This window comes from Daucus carota, chromosome 7, assembly GCF_001625215.2.
Source record: "Daucus carota subsp. sativus chromosome 7, DH1 v3.0, whole genome shotgun sequence".
Lineage (NCBI taxonomy): Eukaryota > Viridiplantae > Streptophyta > Magnoliopsida > Apiales > Apiaceae > Daucus > Daucus carota.
The window spans coordinates 32,231,698-32,254,534 of NC_030387.2; the positions used below are offsets into that span (position 1 = coordinate 32,231,698).

At 33.2% G+C, this 22,837-nt stretch overlaps 1 protein-coding gene across 1 annotated transcript; it reads right to left on the bottom strand.

The window, feature by feature from the left end:
- Positions 1–44: 44 nt before the first annotated feature.
- On the bottom strand, positions 45–22,380 carry LOC108202325 (protein transport protein SEC24 B). Its single transcript, XM_017370713.2, has 25 exons — positions 22,233–22,380; positions 21,114–21,853; positions 19,965–20,168; positions 19,666–19,740; positions 19,471–19,569; positions 15,329–15,440; positions 15,119–15,246; positions 14,810–14,929; positions 12,930–13,010; positions 12,288–12,365; positions 12,039–12,131; positions 11,260–11,314; positions 10,649–10,725; positions 10,094–10,165; positions 9,908–9,991; positions 8,511–8,630; positions 8,204–8,272; positions 7,942–8,019; positions 7,696–7,834; positions 6,710–6,874; positions 4,973–5,118; positions 4,721–4,897; positions 2,990–3,078; positions 2,468–2,499; positions 45–572 (listed from the first exon to the last, which is right to left on the bottom strand). Exons 2-25 carry the CDS (start codon positions 21,798–21,800, stop codon positions 466–468), a joined length of 3,087 nt encoding a protein of 1,028 aa, XP_017226202.1. The 5' UTR covers positions 21,801–21,853; positions 22,233–22,380; the 3' UTR covers positions 45–465.
- Between the last annotated feature and the right edge of the window lie 457 nt (positions 22,381–22,837).

Genomic DNA, 22,837 nt, shown 5'->3' on the forward strand with positions numbered 1-22,837 from the left:
TTGTTGCGACCAAGTTTTCTAGGACCTAAAAACAATACCATAAGGACAAGAACTGTAATCTTAAATAATTTATTACAACTTTATCTATATATCTATACTTATATAAGAGAAACAATATCAAGTACATGTTTCTAATTCCAAATTTACAAACACTGCAACAAAACCGTACAGAAAGCCAGGGGATATAACTAAATCATGGTACATATTCTATATTACGCTCTATATTTTAAGAAAATTTAATTTATAAGTCAAGCTTTTTCAAACTAAAGAAATCTTTACTCGCCAAATTAGGCAGTCTCTGTTTGCAAACTGATTTACTTTTGCTTCAAGAAAACTACCATCGATCACTTGGGAAAAACTGTAATGGAGCTGCTATTTCCTTGTTTCTCCGATCCCATAGCTTGACCACACAAAAAGGCTACCATAAAATTGCATCAAAATTCAAAGCCGCACAAAAATAATTTATCAACTCATTTTTGCCTGAATTTGCCGATGGATATGCACCAGAAACTCCACATAGGAAAGACCGCTTGGGGTCTTGTCCTCTACCAGATATGAGAAGAATGTCGCTCCTGCAAAACAATACAAACAATAAATTTGACAAGTCAATATAATATTCTTAAATAAAAAACTTAACTCATTAGGCATGACCACTGAAGTTTTAAACATAATTAAGAGTGAATTTTTATAATTTACTTTTTATATGCAATTATTTTTCCCAGAAGTATTAGGTCTCAACTGTAAAAACAGAAACTGGAAACCACAGAAATAGAATACATAAACAAAGCAGGATCACTATCTCATGCTTTCAAAAAAAGATAATGCACGTAGCTGTATGGCCTAAACTAAGTTAAGTGTTACAAGTCTAGATGTATCATGTTTACATGGAAAATATAATTAATGGAAGCTAAAGACGATCTTTCTTTGGAGATAAACTAGGAGCTGCCAACCAAAAGACACTTTACAAAATAAATAATGGAAGCCAAACATTAGGAGTCCATATATGAGTAATGCAGTTTACTTGCAGTATATGAGTATTATAACTGTTAAACTAGGAATCTTTCTTTGTAATGCAGTTTACTTGCAGTATATGAGTCACATAACTGTTAACAAAAATATTATGATAAACTGTATTTACAAGATTCATTGTTTAGAACTTTGGTTTATAAAAGTGAAAGGGTAAATTTTGTTTTGAAGGTATCGTTTAGTCAATCTGACTAACAAATTTAAACGAGAACATAAATGAAAGAAAATATTAAACACATACTATTTGTGCTATTTCATGGAACTGACTAGATCCCTATTGGAGTTTAATTCATAGTCCTTTTCTATAGCATTCAAGGAAATGCAATATTATTTTAACACCTTCAAATATGCTACATCATGCGATAAGGTTAAACTATAACATGAGTTTCTCAAGGGTCTATGTCTTCCTCAACAAAGAAACTTACCACATGCAGCGGACAATTAAAGCCTTAACCAACATTAGTAGTATCAAGTTTTAGCATGCAAATAGACACTTCTTGCGTCAGCTTGCAGAAAATATTAGCAAACTCTAATAGAGGGCGAGGGGAATAGTATATTATTGAGCCTATAGATTTATCAGCAAGTAGACAAGACTAGTTGAAGGAAGCAACTAAATCATATCAATCAAAAGGGTGTTTCAACTTGGCAAAAAAAATTGTGTTTCAGCTGCTAAACAAATATTGGTCTTTCACTACAGTGCGTCGCAGGTGTCAATATGATGGATCTGCGGCGAGCCTATGCCAGATCACTCGTTAGGCCAAATAGTTGGAATCAAACAATTGAATAAATAAGGAATAAAATACTTGGAAAAAGCTTTAAAGTAAAAGTATGTAACTCAAGTAAATCTCAAGGTCTGATAATTGCAAAACAAATTTCTTTCCTAAAATAAACACATACAAACACTCTTTTGCCTTGGACAACAGGACAAGACTTAAACCCACAACCTCCATAAAGGGGATATGGGGAACACTGCTAAAGCAAGAGTTTTTTATAATGAATTGAAAAGTTCTAACAAAAAGGTTTAAGCCCATATATAGTTTGCACAGTTGTTATCCCTTGGTTGAATATGAATACTCCCTCCGTCCCATAATGTATGAGCTGGTTTGACTTTCACGGAGATTAAGAAAAAAATAGTAAGTTTAGTTGAAAAGTGTGTAAGGTGGTGGGACTTATCAATATTTAATAATAGATTTGAGATAGTGGAAGAAAGTAGTGAGTGTAATAGTGTTTATATTATTATATAATGGAGATAGTGGAAGAAAGTAGTGGGTGTAATAGTGTAAAGTAGTGTTCAAAAATAGTAAGTATGATAGGTTCATTCTTTTTGGGACGTCCCAAAAAGGAATAAGGGTCATATAAAATGGACAAAGGGAGTATAACAAATAATTAACTGAGGGGTCAGAGATTTATGATAAATACAAGCCGGAATTCTTGTACTCACCAGATGGCTCTCCTTTCTTGCACAGCTTCAGGCTGCAATATAGACAAAAGATACAGATATTAATTATTAGGAAGAAGTTATGTGAGGATTGACAATAAGTGTCACATAATGGATGATAAGAGCATGGGCGGAGTCACAGCAAAGGCTGGGCTGGGCTCCAGCCCAGGGCAAAATAATAATAATATTAAATTTTATATTATGTAGTCCAGTTTTTTTGAAGTTAGCCCAAGATAAATTAGGCCCAGCCCACTTTTTTTATCTAAAACATTGAGAGTTAGGGAAGAAAATTCAAAAGAAACTTCAAAACAAAACTCTAACCAGATTTTCAAGCAAGGGAGGAGATTAGTGATTTAAAAATAATTAACAACAAGATTAAGTAAGATTTGTCCTTTGACAAAGATTTTTTTTTTCAAAATTAGCCCAGGTAAAAAAAAAATCCTGTCTCCGCTCTTGGATAAGAGATAGAAAGAAAAAATATAAATGAATGATAAAAAATAGAAAGAAAAAACAATGACATCATACCGGAGGTAGGAACATCTTTGGCGCCTTATCTCATTGACAATTTCATTAAGCTTTTTTGACAGTGCATTATCATATTGCTGCAATACATACTGAGAGAGAAGGCAAAGAATATCAAATATAACTTGCGCAGAGAGAAAATTATTGTGAAAGCTAAGTAAACGTGATATATCTTCGGACTCTCATCAATATGTGATAGAAGTCAAAGACTTAAAGCTGAGCGCAATATCAAACAAATATCAGATAGCTACCGCTTCTACGTGAAACACTCTCATTATGGTAGATGTACAAAAGAAAGCACGCCACAAAACAAAGAAAACTATAGAGGAACGTAAAAATATTAGGCTGTTTTCTTTCGACAGAAAATTTTCCAGTTTCCAATCTTTAATTTTTCCAGAATCCTCGATATAAAATTCTTAAAAAAAATACCGATAAATGAGAATATATGTTCCACATGCTATGCAACTTTCCAGTTGAGAAAATTGGAAAACATGTCTGAATTAGACCATACTGAGTTAATCCATCTTCCTTCTTAATTTTTTCATTATTTTTAACAGAAGAATTGTAATATTTTAAAAGAAGATATACATGTATGTACACTATATATAGCAACCTCAGTAACAAATGGTATAAGGCAAGTTACAATTGAAAGAAAATATCAAACTAAATTCAATGAGTATAATATTTTTTTAGATACCCTCTCTATCCTATTCATTTTCGCGACATTACCTATTCTGCCTGTCGCAAAAGTACTGCCCACATATAGTAAATATAATTAATTATGATAATTTATTTGAAAATTAATACAATTTTTGGTAGCTATTAGTTGTTTCATATAATTGAATAAAAAGTGGAAATCTGATTGTGGACAAAATGGGTGGAACTGAGGAAGTCTTAACTTATGTCTAACTGGTGATAAATATGAATATATGTACACTTCTTTCCCTTAATTTGTCATGGATGTTTCCCAAGTTTGTAGTGAAAAAAGTAAACAGCTCACCACAACCAATTTTTAGACAAAATATAAAAGTACGGACAGATTTAAAAGCAGAGGTATTGCATTGACGCTTGAGATTAATCGTGTTTAACCTAATACAATATATGTCATAAAATAGCCTGTGGTTTCCAATTTACTAAAACTAGAAATCAATATATTTATTTTTGTGGTATTGAAACAGTGGAAAACAGTCCACAACAGTTTTCAAAAAATTTCTAAACTATAACTAAGTGACAAAACACAGTGTCTTCTACTCATCTATAGTTTAAAATTGAAAAACTAAGGAACTAAACGCATTTTCCAATTTCTTTTGTTTCACAGAAATATTTTTTTTAATAATGGATGAAGTAAAAAGGCCCTTAATTTTTAACGTATGGAATAGCAATTTTGAATGTTCATAAAAAATTCCGTACAATGTTTTATTAGATTTGTCCTTGATTATAAACTGCAAGAGCATGAGCGATGCTTCTAAAGTTAGATAATAGATATTTTTTAAAAATGGTTGTTCACAGATCTAGCTGTAAACTCAACGCTGAAGAAATCCTATATATCTATATTAATATACAAAATAGGAGTTTAGAACTAAAAAAACAAATGTAGGATAATAACAACTAAGAAGAACAGGTAAGAAGGTATTTTAAGTAGCATCCTAACCTAAGCCATGAACAAGGAACCAGGGACAATTAAAAGTTAAAGAGATTTTCTACATAAAGGAAGATTTTAAATTGACTACGAACCTGAGTTGGAATTTCTTCAACAGACGAAATGCCAAGAAGTTGCCGCATTATATCAGGATCAACAGAGTTCCCAACATAAATTAAACAATCCTCGCCAGTCTCTAGAAGATAAATTCCATTATCAGTCACGTGCTCGCTGGAAAGTGGAATGGCGGGAGGAAGATTCCCATCCGTCTCCTGTTATGCAACAAACAAACCATGATTGTAAAAGACACATTTAGATACATCTCATAAACGCAGGATGTTGCATACCTTTAAGTCAAGGTCATGGATACTGATCATCCTAGGGTACACCAACGGGATTGCCAAGGGAGTAGAAAGAGATGAAACATAATTGATCCAATATGACCGATCATCTATGCGTCCATCACTTCTCAAACCAATACTTTTAATCAAAGCTGAAAGGAGTAAAAGCTTAACTTCAACTTAGAGTGTTTTCCAGAAACTAGCAGCTTCTACAAGTCATTTAGTAGCGCTGTCTAGCTTCATAACTAAGAAACTTTTTTCTGCAACAGAAAAACTGCTTTAAAAAAAAAACAGAAGTGGTGTTTGGCCCTGTTTTTAAAAACACTTTTCAGAAAACAGTTCTTAGAAACAGAAAATAGAAAACATGAATATGTTGTTTCTGAAAATAGGAAACAGGCTGTTTGGCATTGTTTTCTGTTTTCTGTTTTCAGAAACAACACTTCATTTTTTCTGTTTTTTAAACTATTTTCAGGTGTACATATTTTCTAAAAAGTGTTTATAAAAAACATGGCCAAACACCACATTTTTGTCTGAAAACTATTTTTCAGTTTTTAAAAGTAGAGAAACAGAGTTTTAGTCATTACTCATTAGGCTCATAATAGATTACAGAGATCATCTGAAACCATATAATTGCATAAACTGTGCAATTCGACCATAAATAGAAGAATCGAAAGAAATATTATGTTTTACTGACTGCAGTAGCGTTTATATGTAAAAATCTACAAAACCGACAATATTAGTCTATTATAATTTCCATATTACCATGAAACTGGACTAAGAAAAATCATTCTTAACTAATATGAATATATATTAGTCACTTATATAACCATGAAACTGGTCTAAAAATAATCATCCCTAACTAATATGAAATATATGACACATCAAACCAGATACAGCATATTATACACCAAACCAGATATTGCATATTAAACACTAAACCAGATAGATTGATATTCTTTTACATACGAAACACTAAATTAGATAAAGCTATAGTAGCTATCCTACAATTCTGAACACTTAGTACAAGATATTTCAATTTTAGCACAAATGATTTCTCATATGGTCGATATCACCTTCCCAAGCAAATCACCATAACTGGAATGATTTAATGTTTTAAACAAATCAGTGTACTCTTCATCTGGGTGGTTGCATTTTGCACAACTTCAACAACATACTAAATTGTTCCTAATGTGGAAAAGGGTTAGTGTTGTTGGCTTGTAACTTCAAATCATATATACCACTTAGAACCTAGCAATAACAGATAAAGAAGTGTCCCGGGCTACTCGAACGGGTATGTGATTCCAAATAGTTTGAACCTTAGAAAGAATATAACATATGTAATCCGAATATCCTTGTTTGACATTAAATTATAGGACTCGTTATTCATATTGGGGTCTGAAACAGTTGAAATCACATCAGACAGATAAATCATCTTCTTTTCAATTCAGATAACCCCTAAAATTCTCGTAAATATTTTCATATTAAATCAATTATCACATCACATGTCAACATCCGCCTGTTTTAGTGCTACATTAAATTTGAATCAATCAAAGGAATCATATAAATTACACATTAAGCAATCAAGTTACCAAAATAGAGAAAACATGTATATAACTATATATGTAATTTATTTTAGACAAAAAATGGGTGATTAATTCTGTTAGAGAATAAATGGAACCGCCAAATTAGTAAAGCACACAGATGAATTTACAGGATTTATGAGAGTAACAGCAGGAAACATACCAAGGGTGTAAAGAGGCAACAATTTAAGAGCCTCAGGAAGGATAAGTTGTCCAGCGGATGATACTGTAGCACAGAATTTCCTATACGAATGCAGAATGTTGATGCAAAGGGTTGTCATCTGCTCCCTAATTTGCAACAGCGGACTGGAAGGAATATCATTTGCCGCTGCAAAGAAATAATCTACTTATTTTCGAGCAAAAGGACCAAAGTAACTTACTAACAAGATTCTAAACTACTAGTAAAAACATGCTGAAGAAAAAATATACACTATAAGTTCGTAACCAAGGGAGGTATAGAAGAGAAAGAAAATATATAAATTCAATTTGATCACAATTTGAGTAAATATTATGGGTTATATAAATTTCCAAAAATCATATAGAGACTAAACTGAATTTCTTATAGTGGCAGATTTATAATTATTTGTGTATAACTATGGATTATTATCATTATAACTCAGAGCGATGGTCATTCGACCAGAAAAATCAACAAACTAATTTCTGGAGGACAGAAGTAGTTTGAAATTGATTAGTAAATATTATTTATTATTTATTTAATATAATATGTAGACTAGCCCATTTGGCTTACTTCAAGAAAAGTTAATTGTTGCTTAAAGTATTTTTTTTTTTTTGGGATTAAAAGTCATAAGTAGAAGTGATTTTGTTGCTTTTGAATTATTAACTATTTTTACAAATCAATTGATGATCATGAATAGCTTAGAAATGAAATAAGTAACCAAAAGATTTAGAAGTTACATATGGTGAAAGTAACATTAATTTGTTCAGTCAAGTTAGAAAACTGAAGTACATATTTTCCTACTTTATAGAATTCAACTTAAGTCAGTTTTAAATAGTAAGTTAAAAGCTTAAAGAATAAAAAGGTAAAGTTTTAATTATATTAAGTAATAAGTTACTTCCAATCTAATATAAACACAACCTCCATAAACACAGTTCACCGTGAGCTACAGTAAATTTAATGGAGCCAACTACCTTGCTTCAGGAAACATGCAAACTGGGTATCTAAGTCAGCTGAACGGAACAGATTACTCAGCATGGTAGTGCATGGAAGGGACAAGGTGGAAACACGTATTCTTCGTTCACCATTGACAGTGGTGTATAGAAGAGCACACTGCACCATATGAAATGGATAATTAGGTAATGAGTATAAACCAGAGGTAACTTTGTTCACAAATGAAGTAAATATTAAAGAAAAGAGTCTTGAAGAATTGTCATTGCCTGAAAAGAGCATTCTGCACCATCCTGCAATTTCTCATCATGTTTCAACGCAACCATTATTGTCTTATCACAGTCAATCTGCAGGATATTCTAGATTAGAACTGAACAAAGATCACATCACAAAGTAAGAAAAAGTTCTGGTCAACCAGTTCCTAGTTGCATTGTAAGAAAAATGAAGTGGCTAAAAAGGAAAAGCCAACTGATGAGAGAGGGGAGAGAGAGGGAGAGACAGAGGGGGGGGGAGAGAGAGAGAGAGAGAGACCGCAGGTAGGTCCACATCTGTTGGAATCCGCTTACAAAAATTTCCAGAATATTCTTGGATTTGTAGGCCCTGCAAGAGAAAAGAATACGTTTCCATCGTCTTAAGAAAATACAGATTATGTTCCTCCTTTGAGCTAATTCTTGGCAGATTTTAAAACGCGCACGCCTCTATAAATTTTGTGATTGATCCCACTTCGTAAAAATTGGGTAGTGGCAACCACTGGCCAAGCCCAATTATAAAATTCTGTTTACTCAAAAATGGCTTGATCATGTGAATATGTGTTGCTAAATTCCGGTGAGAAACTCACCTGACTGGATCTAACTCGCATAACTGCCTCAAAGCCTTGAGGCCTTGTAATGTTCCACCGAAGATCATTGTATAGCTTTGCAGGATCCGAAACAGCAGAGAATGGGTAATAATAGTATACCTGAGTGAGATCATAATGGTTATGAGTTTTAAGCACTCAGTTCATGAAAGGGATCACAAAAAATAATAACAATAAGAAGTGGCTAGAAGCAAAATATATTGCATATAGAGATTTACTATTCTTGTTTAGTGACCAGATGCAAAGTTAGTCCATAATGGTTAACTCCCATAAAAGAAATTTCATTAGCCTCTTATGTGACTTATCTAGAAACCATCTAGCATGTTTGTTACAACACCTAAACACATTTATAGAAGCTTTTCTCCTTTTAGCGGAAGTGAGCAAGAGACATCAGTTACAAGTTGAGAGAGTACCTGATTTTAAGTACATAAACATTGTTGACAAACAGAATAACACCATCTGCCTATAGCATGAAGGGAAAATATACAAAAAGTACACAAAAACAATCAACTTACACAAAACATATGCTTAGTTAGATGACTTATATCTTCAAAACAAAAAAACTATGAGTAAAAAAAAATAGGCAATAAAAAATATCAGTAATAATATTTTATAGGGAATGAAAACATTTTAGGGAGACATTCATCAAACAAGCAATCAACGAATCATCCCGAGTTTACCCTGCAACAATACAGGTTATATTGTCCCATCAAAATCCTACCCAGCTACTCAACATGCTAATCGACCTTCTTTCTTTAACTAGCATATAAACATATATAGATTCCAGTATAAAAAGTTCAGAAACCCATTTACTAGTGGACCACGCTTAAGCTGCTAGGGAAACAAGTATTTATGTCTGTTAGACATCTAAGGAAAATTAAGCTGTCTATATAAATTTACCCAAAAAAATATACACATAACATGTTGCAACTTCTTTATAAACTACAGGCTTGTATAGTCCCTCACAATTAAAATATTTTCCAGAAGTCTTCCCGCTATTAATGAGCTGACCTAACTATTAGAAGTATTAATGTACAAACACCTAATAAAATTTGTAAAAGGGAAAAACTTTAAAGGGACAAATGATAGCATCTATATAATCAACATTAGTGACAAGTTACAAGCCTTAGTTTAAAGTTGATTAATTCTATCAGGTTTTCTGTTTTGGTTATAAAAAATTAAACCTCAGACATCTCTTGCTTCACACAGAACAAAAGATAATTTAAGAAAAACTAAAACAATTAGAGATGGAATATATGAATCAGATGGCCAGGTGGAACAACTCAACTTTCTAAGATATATATTTAGGGCAAATGGATGAATGAGAAATTGATTCCACAACTCAATTATTAAACCTTTAACGGAAATCATTTAGTTACCTGCCCCCCTGTAGTCCTCGGAATCACAGAGATCGAGGCTATGTCTATATATGTTTGGGTTGTTATGAATACATCAACGCAGACCTGAAATGTCCAGAAAAATATAGTTTAACATAAACAAAAATAGTTTGCAATTTGAAATTAACTAATAAAAGGATAAAATCAGCAAGGAAACAGCAAACTCACCTGATACTCAGCAAGTTCAATAGCCATTGTCTTGAATATCTTGTCAGCCGGTTGGAGCAACTTGTGAGCCTCCTAAATTTGATGATTGAAATTCTAATATAATTATATTAATGTCATCACAATTATAATTTAAATTTAATAGCCTAGCAGGTGAATGTGCTTTGCCATTATCAGGTGACACAAACTAAGATGAAACCCCTAAAAAGGACATACCATTGAGAACAATTCTACATACAAAAGTATTTCGCAACACGATTTCAAAGAATACATGTTCTTTGGAATTCATCAATAAAGCAAACGAAAGGAGTTCAAATACAAAATGTCCTCTCGGTTTTTGGTTTTAGTAGCATAACTTAGCATCCAGAATAAAGGGATCAAAAACTGATTTGGCAGTTGACATGTGTAAATTGTTTGCATCATAATCCAACCTGTGAAATGGCTCTTATTTTTTCAAGGAAGTCAAATGCCAATATTACTGTTCATAACATAATTATTTGATCCAATTTGAAGGTTGAAGGAAAACATCAAAGCATCTCTCCCAAAAGTTTAGAATACCTTCTCTGCAGCGGTGATATTAGTTCTTCCTTCAGCCTCTCTAGCAGAAAGAGCACCAATGCCAACCGATGGTAAAACTGTGCAAAATTATTACACAAGTATGTGAATACTTTTAATCAATTTATTCTAACGTGTCAAAACCTGTAACTTCAAAACCAGCACACACAGAATAAGCATTTTAATTTGAAATGTAACAATCTAACGACTGGGAAAAAATTACGAATTATAAGAACTTGTGATGAAATACAAAACATTAGTCCCTCTATCCCATCCATTTCTTTACACTTTACTTTTTTGGATGTCCCTCTCGATTTCAAAACTTTCTAAAAGTAGTAAATCTTAATAAAATAATAACTAATCTCACCCACTACTTTCATCCACCTTTCTCAATCTATCAATTAAATATTAATGGGTCCCGCCATTTTTCTTACTCTTTCACACTAGTTTATACATTTTTATTAACAGCCCAACCCCAATGTAAAAGAATTGGCTGGGACAGATTGAGCATAACTTAACAAGCTGCTAGAGATAGATTAAAAACCCCTTCAAGAATATCTTCCTAGGAATACACAAAATCAGCAAGAAGCATAGAAAGAAACCAGTTCACTTGCCTGACTGAAATACCATAAGTTTTCCGCCAGTACTCTTCATTGCCAGGAAAGCACCCTACAAAATATGATAATATTCATTTGTGGTTCATACGAATAAAAACAGTAATATACAAGGTTAAAATTTGTATTTATGTGAAACCAACTATCGAGGAACCTGGTGCAACAAAACAAATTTTAGCATCTGGAAAGTATATGGTGCTAGAAAAATATATACTCCCTCTATAACAACCATTTCTTTACGGTCTCCTTTTTTGGATATCCCTCTCAATTCGTTACATTTCCAAACTTTCTAAAGATAGTAAACTTTTTTAATATAAAGATTACTCCCACCCACTACTTTCATCCTACTCTCCAAATATAAAATTAAATATTAATTGGTCCCATCATTTTACCCACTTTTTTACTTCTCCCACTACTTAATACAGTTTTCTTATACTCTGTGCCCCGCCCAAATATAAACAAATGGGTGGGACGGAAAGAGTAGAATATGTTTCAGTAAAGATTCTCCATGTTGATTTTTAAGTCAATTCCACGGCTCTCTCTCTCTCGCTCGCTCTTTCTCTCTCACACGTATCAATTTAATTGTATACATACACTTACAACAGTTGTTTGTATATCAAACCATGTACAAAAATTAATTTAATTTAATATTGTATCAGATATAAATGAATCACAATACTAAGTAATATATATATATATATCACCAACAAGACTTAATAGCTTAAAATATTGATAAAGGCAGCTTTCAAGTACATATTTAGCATCCAAAAATGTGATACCTTGATTGCTGCACCACAAGCAGAATCAGCAGTTTTATTATTTTGAAACATGTTGGGGATATTTTCCAGCAAAAGCTCCAAATGCTGACGACACTGCAGCCTCAAATAATCACACAATTTCACTTAAATATCACCAAAAATTCTCCAAAAAACAAAAAGATAGAGTGGTGACAAAAATTTGTCCATAGAACATTAACGCATAATGTTCCAAGTAAAAATTAACTGGAAGGTAATAAATAAGTTGCTAACCTCGGATAGTTGAACAATTACATCACTTTCGAGAGGAGTGTAAACATCATGAATGTCTGGAACAATAAGCATCAATGGCTGCACAAAAGACAAATATCTGTCTCCAATCAATAACAATTACAAGTTCATACTGCTTCAATTTTATTTGCAGCAACTTTAACTTTTATTGATCTATGTTATAACCAATAAAACTATACTACACACACTTTTTTTCTTAGGTGACAAAAGTTAATGAGAACATTACATTCTGTAATTTTAGCAAGCAGATAAATGTGGCATTTCTGATACATAATTACAGGCAACCGGTAAAGTTAACTTTTGCTTGAATTCAAATACGTAGAACTTTATTAGCTACCTGTTACTCTTCATTTTGCACTACAAATTTATAAGATAACTATTTTCTTTCAAGTGAAGCTATGTATTAATATCATTTACAGCTGAAAAAGTGACTAAAGAGTGAGGATAATTACAAAGAATATCATAAACCTATGAAGGGCACCTACTTGTTGACTCTAATAAATTGCTGCAATACCAGTCTAGACGCCAACAAGAATATATAGCCAAAGTAAAGAGGATCCAACTAGACGCCAACAAGAAGTAAAGTATGAATACTAGGTGAATATTGATTAGACCTATATCAACCTGCTGTAAGGCGCGTTTTAGATTGTAAAAATGAATAGTTGAGTCAAATGTTGCGATTCCCACCATTGTTCTAGGACCCTCCTGCAATAAAAATTATAAGCTATAAGAACTTGTACATACAAAAAAATGAAACATGAAACAGAATGTTGAATATATTTTCTTCTAATGATGATATTCAGGTTATTGCATAATCACTCTTGAGCCTTTAAACATCTGCGAGGTTTCCTGACTGACAAGTGACTACAATACCGGCTAGGATAGTCCATGATACTCCTATGTATTTTGATGACTTATTAGCAAACGAAAACAGTGTTATGGCAAGCTACAATGTATAGGTCTAACTTGTTTTTGCAGGACTTAAGGTTTTACATATGTTTTAGCAAACCAGGGCATGTTAGTGAGCTGGCAGGATGCCGAGGCAAGCTAAATAAAGATAGAGTCAGTTCCAATTTCTCGAGAAATATTTTGAGAACTATTATGTGAGGACTCTAAAACTCGTATATATCATATAAATATATCAGATCTTGAATAATTTCAAAACTTAATGTCTTACAATATATTTATCAATACCACGATTTTAGGAGTTTGAAAATTTTATCTATAACAAACTCTTATCAACCGGTTTTCAAGATATCAGTTGGACTTTTTCATATAACGTTTCCATCTTTTTGTCCTTCTGAATAGCTATTGGTTTATGAACATTAACTCTCAAATTTATTCATTCTGAATAGCTATTAGTTTATGAACATTAACACTTAAATTTATTCAAACTAATCTATATTTGAAACTTTGGAGTCAAGATCGTAGATTGAGTTTGAATTAATTTGAACGTTAGACTTGTTCATATATAATACTTCTGTTGAGTTTTTTATTAAAAAATAATTCCTGAAAATCGAAAATTCAAAACACACAAGTATTCTTGAGAACTGATTTGCAAATTTAATAAAAAAAATTGAGCTCTATATACATATACTCGTATATCTTACAAGAGTTCATAGTTTTAATTGTATTATTTTGATTATCTTGTATTGCTCAAGTTGTCAGTGATTAGTTGCTGGATTAGCAAGCTGGGAACTAAAGGCTAGATAAGATTGTAATCGGCCTAGAAATATACATGCCCAGTTGAGATGTGATATGATTGCATCACGTTATTGGGTTAGCCATACACTTCACATGGCATCATCAAATGATACTCTTTTCTATCTTACAGAAATGGGAACCACTAAGGCTCAGCACATATTAATTAAAACCAGACTCTTTTCTTGATAAAGTCTATTACTATGTAAAACTGTGATCATCAGTTTTCCTGCATCGGGATAACGGGATTATAATTTATAGGCATGCATGGAATAAGAATTCAAAGCATTAGGTTCTTTTCGCTCTTCTTCTTGTCAACTTCTAATCTGGTACCGATCAGAGATTAATAAGATTATGACTTCTAAACCTGGTATTTCTGTTGTTGATATGTTCTGGTTTTAGCAGATACTCATCACACATTTGTTTAGAATGCAAGCACCAAGGACATCATCACTTGGACATATCTTACTCCAGGTTTTCAAACAGTTGACAAGCACATCAAATGAGTCGAACCTTTTAGCCTATAGAAATTTTTATGAGCTCTTTGGTTTATGTAATGCTTCTATCCAACATCGCATGTTATAGTGTAAAATCAAGCTTGTTCTATAAAAGATTGCACAATATATAAATACTCTATTTTGCAATGCTCTGTAACTCTAAAACTTACTTTCCAATTATTTACATATGAAGGCAATATGTTGTGAAAAAATTCTTTTGACAATCACAATGAGTCGGAGTAATAGTAAAAATAAGCAGACAAGTATGTCACATGTCTAAATATGCAGCAACTAACATGAACTTACCGGCAGATCAGCAATAACTTGGCTGATTGCACTACAAGCTGCTGCAGTTGCACCAGTCTGTAGTGCGTTCATGGAGACATCAACGAGGAAAAAATATACAGCAGGCATAGGATCGCGAACCTGGGAATAGATGGACATTCAAGAATTTACTTATTAGTCACTTCAACAAAATTAGGTTATCTAACCCAGTGTCACGGACCAAGTTTCTAGAAACTTGACTACTAGTAACTCCATAGATCGTACACTAAAAGTTAATTATGACTCACTCAATACATGACAAGACGGTAAATTCTTAGGTAAGATGCTAACCATATATTCTTTAGTAGCAGCAAACTCCACAGTTCCTTTACATAGCTCAGGCCTTTCATCAGCATCTCTGCGCCTACCATCAGGGCCTAAATTGCAATGATACTCACGGGGGGTGTCATCAGTGAATCCTGCAATAAAATTTATCCCAGCTAAGCAAGAGCCATAATGGTGCACTGCATATGCTCAAAGGCTGCAGAAAGGAATGCTCACCACAAAAGTTGCAAATGAAACGTCTGCCCTGATCAATGAACTTCATAAAAGGATTTATGTAGCCTTTGCAACGAGAACAGCGGACCGGACCAGCTTCACCAAAATCCACTACCTAAGAAGCTAGGTAACATTTAGTATGGGATACACATTTAACCCTATATAACTTTTTTCATTCAATAATACTAATGAATAATGATCATTAGCTTCTGGCTGCTACTAAAAACTCATAGTAAATATAGCATAAATGCTCATTTTTCTAAGACCTACATCAGAAACACAACTACTTGAATAGGTTATCCCAGTACTAATCAAATTCCTCATTTGAAAGTGCAAAAAGAAACTTATACAATTGTCTATCCTACTTTAACCAGCAGCTGATCCAAGATTTTTATCCATGGTGGAGCAAAACAGCGCAGAAAGCATCTAAAACAATTTTTCTATGCTTTCTTTGTCAATTATTAATAAATTGTTAACATGATAATACTTTTATTTATAAATGAGTTATTTAAACATAAAAAATTAATGAAATTTACCAACCAAATTCAAATAAATTATCTACAACAGAAGCACAAACTAACTTCACTTGCCAAGAAGTCTGACCCTAACATATGAGATAAAATTCACTGATCTATGAGAGTTACATTTATACAATACTAACATTGTTCAAAACTATGTTACCCGGACTCGGCTGATAGTGTCCAAATTGGATACGTGTCCGAGTGTCGGACTCGGCAATATTTTGAAAATTTTACATGTTTTTGGCCTAAAATAAGTGTCGGAGTGTCCATACCCATGTCCGAGTGTCGAGTGTCCGACACGGGTACTCGAGGTAAAATGAAGAGTCCGGGTAACGTAGGTTCAAAATCTAGGGAGGGCTCACACCTCACGCACGTATCAACTGCGGGTGGGTTCCATCTCAGATTGACTACTTTGATGACCAATAAAGCTATATTAAACCACACATATGGATCCTTGAAACTTAAAAACACATACATACTGTAGATGTTAGAGAAACAAAGGCTTTATTCGTCATAGTACCAAAAACGGCTACAGCTCTGCATTTTCTTAAGCTCGCTCAATAACCTATGCCTCACCTGGACAGATGAGTTCAATACTTCTGCCTAGAAAGTATATCTCAGTATACTTTCTGTTTTGGAACAGATATTGGAAAACTGAGAGGGCGACATATGCTTGAAAAGTCAAATATGTGTTGACATCAACGTATCATGCCATATGTACAATACAGCATCCAGGCACACATCAAACTGCAGCGACACCACAATCTTTGTTGCAAAATCCTAATCTATTACTTAAATATGATAATATATACCTACATTTGGTAGTCGGTTGCTTGGTTTTTTAGCCTATATACAGGCATATCTATTTTAAAAACTTACTTTAACAGGCCTGTCTATTGTAAGACTGTTAAAATCAAAACTGTATCGCTATTCTAATTTAAACACACTTGTAAGGCCTAGTTATATTAACGAGCCTAACTATTTTAAGAACCTATTCTAGTTAAGATACATATAACTATTCTAATTAAAAAACATCTATAGAACCTACTTATTTAAAAGACCTATTTTAACGAAATAATTTTAAACCTATAAATTGATTCCAATAATTTGGCTAATTTTAACCACAACTTATTCCGGTGTACTAAAAGTCAGCAATTAATCAAAATTTAATCGCTGTTTGGACGGATTCAGTATCGATTTAGCATTAATATGGTCAGGAATCGTTTACTGGAAAAATTTATGTTGCAAGAAGAATGTATGACACAATAGTGACTAGATATGAGGGAATCTAAATTTTTTATGGTAACATATATACAATATTACCCTATCTATACTATACTATAATAAGCCAACATGGGGTTGTAGTCCAAAATTTTGGTTATGTTTGTTTGGTTTGATCATGTCCCTTTATAACTACAAGTCTGCAACACCTAGAGTTCTCTTACCCTTACATCATTAAACAGTTTTATATAGTTTTAATTACAAACACTTGTGATGTACTACAAGACAAAAATTCCACCATTATCCTTTTAAATATAATTTATAATTAGTTAAAAAATATAAAAAGGTAGCTCACTATCATTAAGATATATTAATATTATAAAATACGTCAAAGACAAATTGGAAATAAAATAAAAAAAATTATATAAATAAATGTGAATCTTTTTAATAGATAATAAAAATATTTATTATTTTTACTATCGATTTACAATATAAAAAATATTATAAAAACTAAATTTGTAAGTGGAAATATAATCAAACGGTTCATATGATTTAACCAAATTTCAATTCATTATCATAGAATTACCCGGTCAAAAAAATTTATGACATCTAATAATATTAAACAAATAATAAAATACAATTATAAATAATAAATTTTGAAATATATAGTCGCCCGTGATTTGCACGGGTTTAAGGCTAGTATATATAATATCTGATTGTATATCATTTTGAATAGAGTATTTCACAAATTATCTGATTAATTATTTGTTTTGCCAAATAGAAAATTATATACCAATGTAAAACCAAAAAAAAAAAAAACACAAAAGCTAGAGGCATGCCCTGCGACAAGCTACTTGACAAGCTAAGAAGCTACTCCCTCCGTCCCAGTCATTTCTATACAGTTTCCTCTTTGGGATGTCCCATTATTTCTATACATTCATAAAATAACAACTTTTAATAATGTAAAACACTATTACACCAACTACTTTTTTCCACTATCTTCATTTTATAATAATATAAACATTATTACACCCACTACTTTCCTCCACTATCACAAATCTATAGTTAAATACAAATGGGTCCCGCCACTTTACCCACTTTTCATCTAACTTTACTCATTTTTTACACTTTTTCTTGGTCTCCGTGTCTACACCAAATGTATATAACCTATTGGGACGGAGGGAGTATATGAGCAAAAGATACAGTCAACTAAAAGAAACTACCAATTAAGCTGCACTAAGAGAACATATATTAGCATAACATTTGCATTTTAAATAAAAGAAAAGATATGGTTGGATGCCTTCTATAGCTCCTGTGAAAAACTTTGCAATGAAACAACTTGTCGCGGACTTTAGTATATGAATAGTATTACTGCATATTTATTATTATTTCATTTATTTGAAATTCAAAAGTTCAACATATAAGCAATACATATCATAATATGCAAACATAACTTTATTAACTTTTGTAATATATTCTATAGTTCTTAAGTCATAAGAATTTTCAATCAGGTAATTCACAATTATATAACCTATGTTATAGACTCACACCCCTACAAATATTATATTATATAATCCCTGCATCCGTCTCAAACAATACTTTTTGGCTCAAATTTACAATACTTTGACTGCCTACTACAATAATTACTGATTAACATTACCATATAGACATTATGGACTCCACGATGGGAGCCATATTAATATATCATCCCAGAGGTTTACTGAAGTCACGGCTGGCCATGACATAATAACCTTGGTCGACAGACACACACACACAAGGAAGGCATTGGCATTAATTATAAAACACTGCAGCAAGACAAACTCAGCCACACTCCCGAAACTGTCTCCTTCCGAAGATTGTTTCCCTTTTCCTTTAGTACTCAAAACCCTAAGTTAGCTAAAGTCTCATAACAAAGCTCTACCTAAAAGAAACTCAGAACTAACTATGGGAACTTTAGTATCTGATTCTATGATGAATACATTATACATGTTTTTATCTCCGCTTAGCTATTCATGCAATATAGTAAAGGCTTGAGAACATAATTAAGGAGAAACAGCTATCAATATATTTTATCTGCATATTAATATGCATGCATAGTTAATAATATTTGCTTACATGTGGGTGAGAGAACAACCAAAACATATAACATAGTAGAATTCGGAATCCCATGTATGGAATTGGAACCACCAATTTTGAGATCTCAAGGCGTATTGAATTTCTCAAAAGATACATATTTACTAATTTAGACCTAAATTTATTTCTGGGAATACAATCAAAAAATAACTTGCACCAGAACTTTCCAGCTCTTTAGGACATCTATTAACACCCTATTAAATTCTTAATGTTTCACAACACCGCACTATACTAAAAATTAAGATAAACAGAAAATTAATCAGTGCATACTTGTATGGGATCCTCAGAAGGATGAGGAAGTGCCAAGGGCTGAACCAACAAGGCCAACTGCATCCCAGATGTTCCTTGAAGATCATTGGTGCAAGGAATCTGTGTAAACAACAATGGAGAATTGATTATTAATTTGAGAAACACTATAATATGTCAGACTCAGAGTGAATCTGGATTTTACATTAAGATGGGTACCTGATTGATTGTGCATCTCATGTACCGCGGACTGCAGTTTCCAGTGTCCCTGACAATGTACTCGGTGGTAGCAGGCTTCAAGTAAAGACAAGCAAACATTAAATAAAGACATATAAAGAAAGCGCAAACGATTCAACATGTAATTGGTATATACTAAAACTGCTAAAAGGAAATGTAATTTAAAGACAGAAAGCCATAAAAACTGAAAACTCTAGTACATGATTTAAATAGAAAAACTCACAAACTACACTTAGCATTTATTCATTTTAGTTGAAGGTTCAGATACTCAAATACATTACCGGAGGAGGATTTGCCTGATTTCCCTGACGTGTTTCATGCAAAACAATCGATGAACTTGGAATAGGACGCGGAATTTGATTAGGATCAATTTTAGAAGGTCCTTGACTCATGGCAGGTGATATGGAAGCAGTAGATTCTAGACCAGGCATATTATACATCCTTGGGGGTGGAGCAGAACCAGGAACTGTTGGAGGTGGTGTAACCTGAATAAAAGACTATATTAAAACTCAAATGATAGAGAATTAGTAAAGGAAATATAAATTAAAAAAGTTCAATGTTTTAACATAATTAATTTTATGAAGCTGTACAGTACATAAATGTAATCAACTGATCATCTTGAAAACTAAAGGAGGGTATAATGTGTTCTCTTTTATGTTAAACCATTAAATTTTAATAACATTATATAATTCTTTACAGGATAAAATGTGTATACAGACTGTCCTTGAAATTCATATGAACAATAGGGGCAAATGATTAATTAAGGAGGAACAAAAGCACCAATAAAATTGTTCCAAAGAGAGAAGCCCTGGAACCTCTACAAGAAGTCAAAGACAAGCAAAAATTATATTTGAAAGCACCACGAAAAGTCCAACAGAAAATTGTGCAAGGTAAAGTACCCTGTACTACAAAAAAATGAGATATATAAGTTATACTCTCGTCTCTCTGAAAAAAACTGAGCTGGACCCTGTCCACAAGAAAAAACAATTCATAGCATACATGTTCAGACAAACTTACTGATAGTCATCCCTCCGGAACCTATAAACATACGGAAACCTATAAATAGAGCAGGCGCAGATTCCCCGAAGATGCAGGAGAATTAATTCAAGTCAGCTTAAAGAAAATACCAATATGGGGGACACTAGAAATAAAAATAAGACCATACATCATCTACAGATACAAAGGATGCATAATAACTGCTCCATTTCATATTCTTAAAAGTCAAATAGGTAATGCAATCCGAAACAGTACGAAACAGCGACTGGCATAATACAAAATTTTAGCACATATAAAAAGCAACTCCAGCATTTAGCAATAAAAAAACTAAAAAAAGCAACTCCAGCAACCATGATTGACTTACCCAAAACAGTATATAGATTTGTAACTGTAAATAGATTAGACACATTGAATATGTAATTTGCAAACCTTACCTGCCGTTGTTGCATGGACCATGGCTGAGACCCGAAAGGAGAAACCGGAAACTGAGGTCCTTGAGGTGGAGCGGAAAATGTCTGTGGACCTAGAGGCGGCCCACCCATAGGAGGTCCTGCAAACGGTGGTGCCTGTTGTACAAGACCAGGTAAGGAACCAGCGGATAGACTTCCACCAAAAGGGCGTATTCCCTGAGTTGTTGACATAGATGATGGAGGAGGTGGTCCATTAACAGGCCGTAGCATACCCCCGGGAGAAGGAAACCGAGGTCCACCTTGCATACCTGCTGAAGGTGGTCCGTTACTAAACGGACTTGGAGCACCACTAGATGGTGGGGGTCCTGATGGAACTTGACCTGCAGTCATAGGTGCAGACTGAAACGGACCAGGGCGATTACCCGGAGGTGCATTGCCAGATGAAGCGAAAGGACCCGGAGGTGGAGGCGCATTGCCAGCAGAACCAAAAGCACCCGGAGGTGGAGGCCTAACTCCAAAAGACGGAGCAGGACCATTAGGCCTATTCGGCCCTACATTTGGAGGACCCAATGCACCTTGAGGAGGCCCACCAGGAGGACCCCTTGGAACCACACCTGGCGGCGGTGGGCCAGGTCGTGACCCAGGTTGACCTTGCTGAGCAAAAGGCGGTGGAAATGGAGGCCTATTATTATTATTAACCTGAAAACTCATATTCAATCACACAACCAAAGAATCCCCAAACCCCGTATTTCCGCCCTCAATACCTGCACAAAAAACAAAACTCAACTACACAATCCAATCAACCAATAAACTTTATACACGAAACAATGCTACTCACCGTCTCATAAATTAAACACTCCTGAACCCCTCTATCAACTTACACGATCAACTAAAACCCTAAATTCAATTCCACACACACAAATAAATTACAATTCTACAACACTCACAATCTCAGTTAAAAAACAATCAATTACCAGATCAAACAGTAATTAACAATCCACTGAATCAAAACATTCATCAGAGTGTCATTAAACAACATCGAAATCAACGAGATAATCATATAACAACAAAATCAAATTAATCGTACATAAAATCATAAGCGTGAAACGCGGAATTGGAAATGGCACGAAAATCGAGACGTACCTGATAGGAAATGTAAGAGAATGAGAGAGAATTACGTTACGATAGATCACACACGAACAGAGACACAATATAAAATGTATGTATGTGTTGAGTTGGAGCTGAGTTAAGCTGCTGTGCGTCTCGCTTGACTCGCTGTAGATCTCGGCTTATATACTTGCCAAAAATGCAACTTGATACCTCACTTATGCTCTATTTCCATGTAGGTGTGCTCCATGTCAATTTTAGAAATAATAATATTATAAAAATTGTTTGGGATTATTTGTTTATTTATATGAGAATCAAAATTATGCAATTTGTTATTATTTGATTTTATTTCAAACATTATCTATCAAAAAACTTTTAAATTTGTTAATTTCATCCTACTGATTATGTTATATTTTTATATCTTTGTAATATGATAATTTATCACTGACAAGTCATATGTTATATTTTTATATCTTTCTAATATGACGATTTATCACTGATAAGTCGTATGTTATATTTTTATATCTTTTTAATATAGCAATTATCGCTGACAATTCATGTGTGTTATAATAAGTTTTTATGTCACCTAAAATTTAAGTATAAAAAATAAAGAAATTCTCTTCACGGAAATTTAAGCTATA

Coding starts and splice junctions, on each gene's coding strand:
- LOC108202325 (XM_017370713.2), bottom strand. CDS start 21,800: ATGAGTTTTCAGGTTAATAATAATAATAGGCCTCCATTTCCACCGCCT. Junction 10,166..10,648: donor ATATCACCGCTGCAGAGAAG/GTATTCTAAACT, acceptor CATCAAATTTAG/GAGGCTCACAAGTTGCTCCA. Junction 5,119..6,709: donor GTTGCCTCTTTACACCCTTG/GTATGTTTCCTG, acceptor TACTCCTTTCAG/CTTTGATTAAAAGTATTGGT.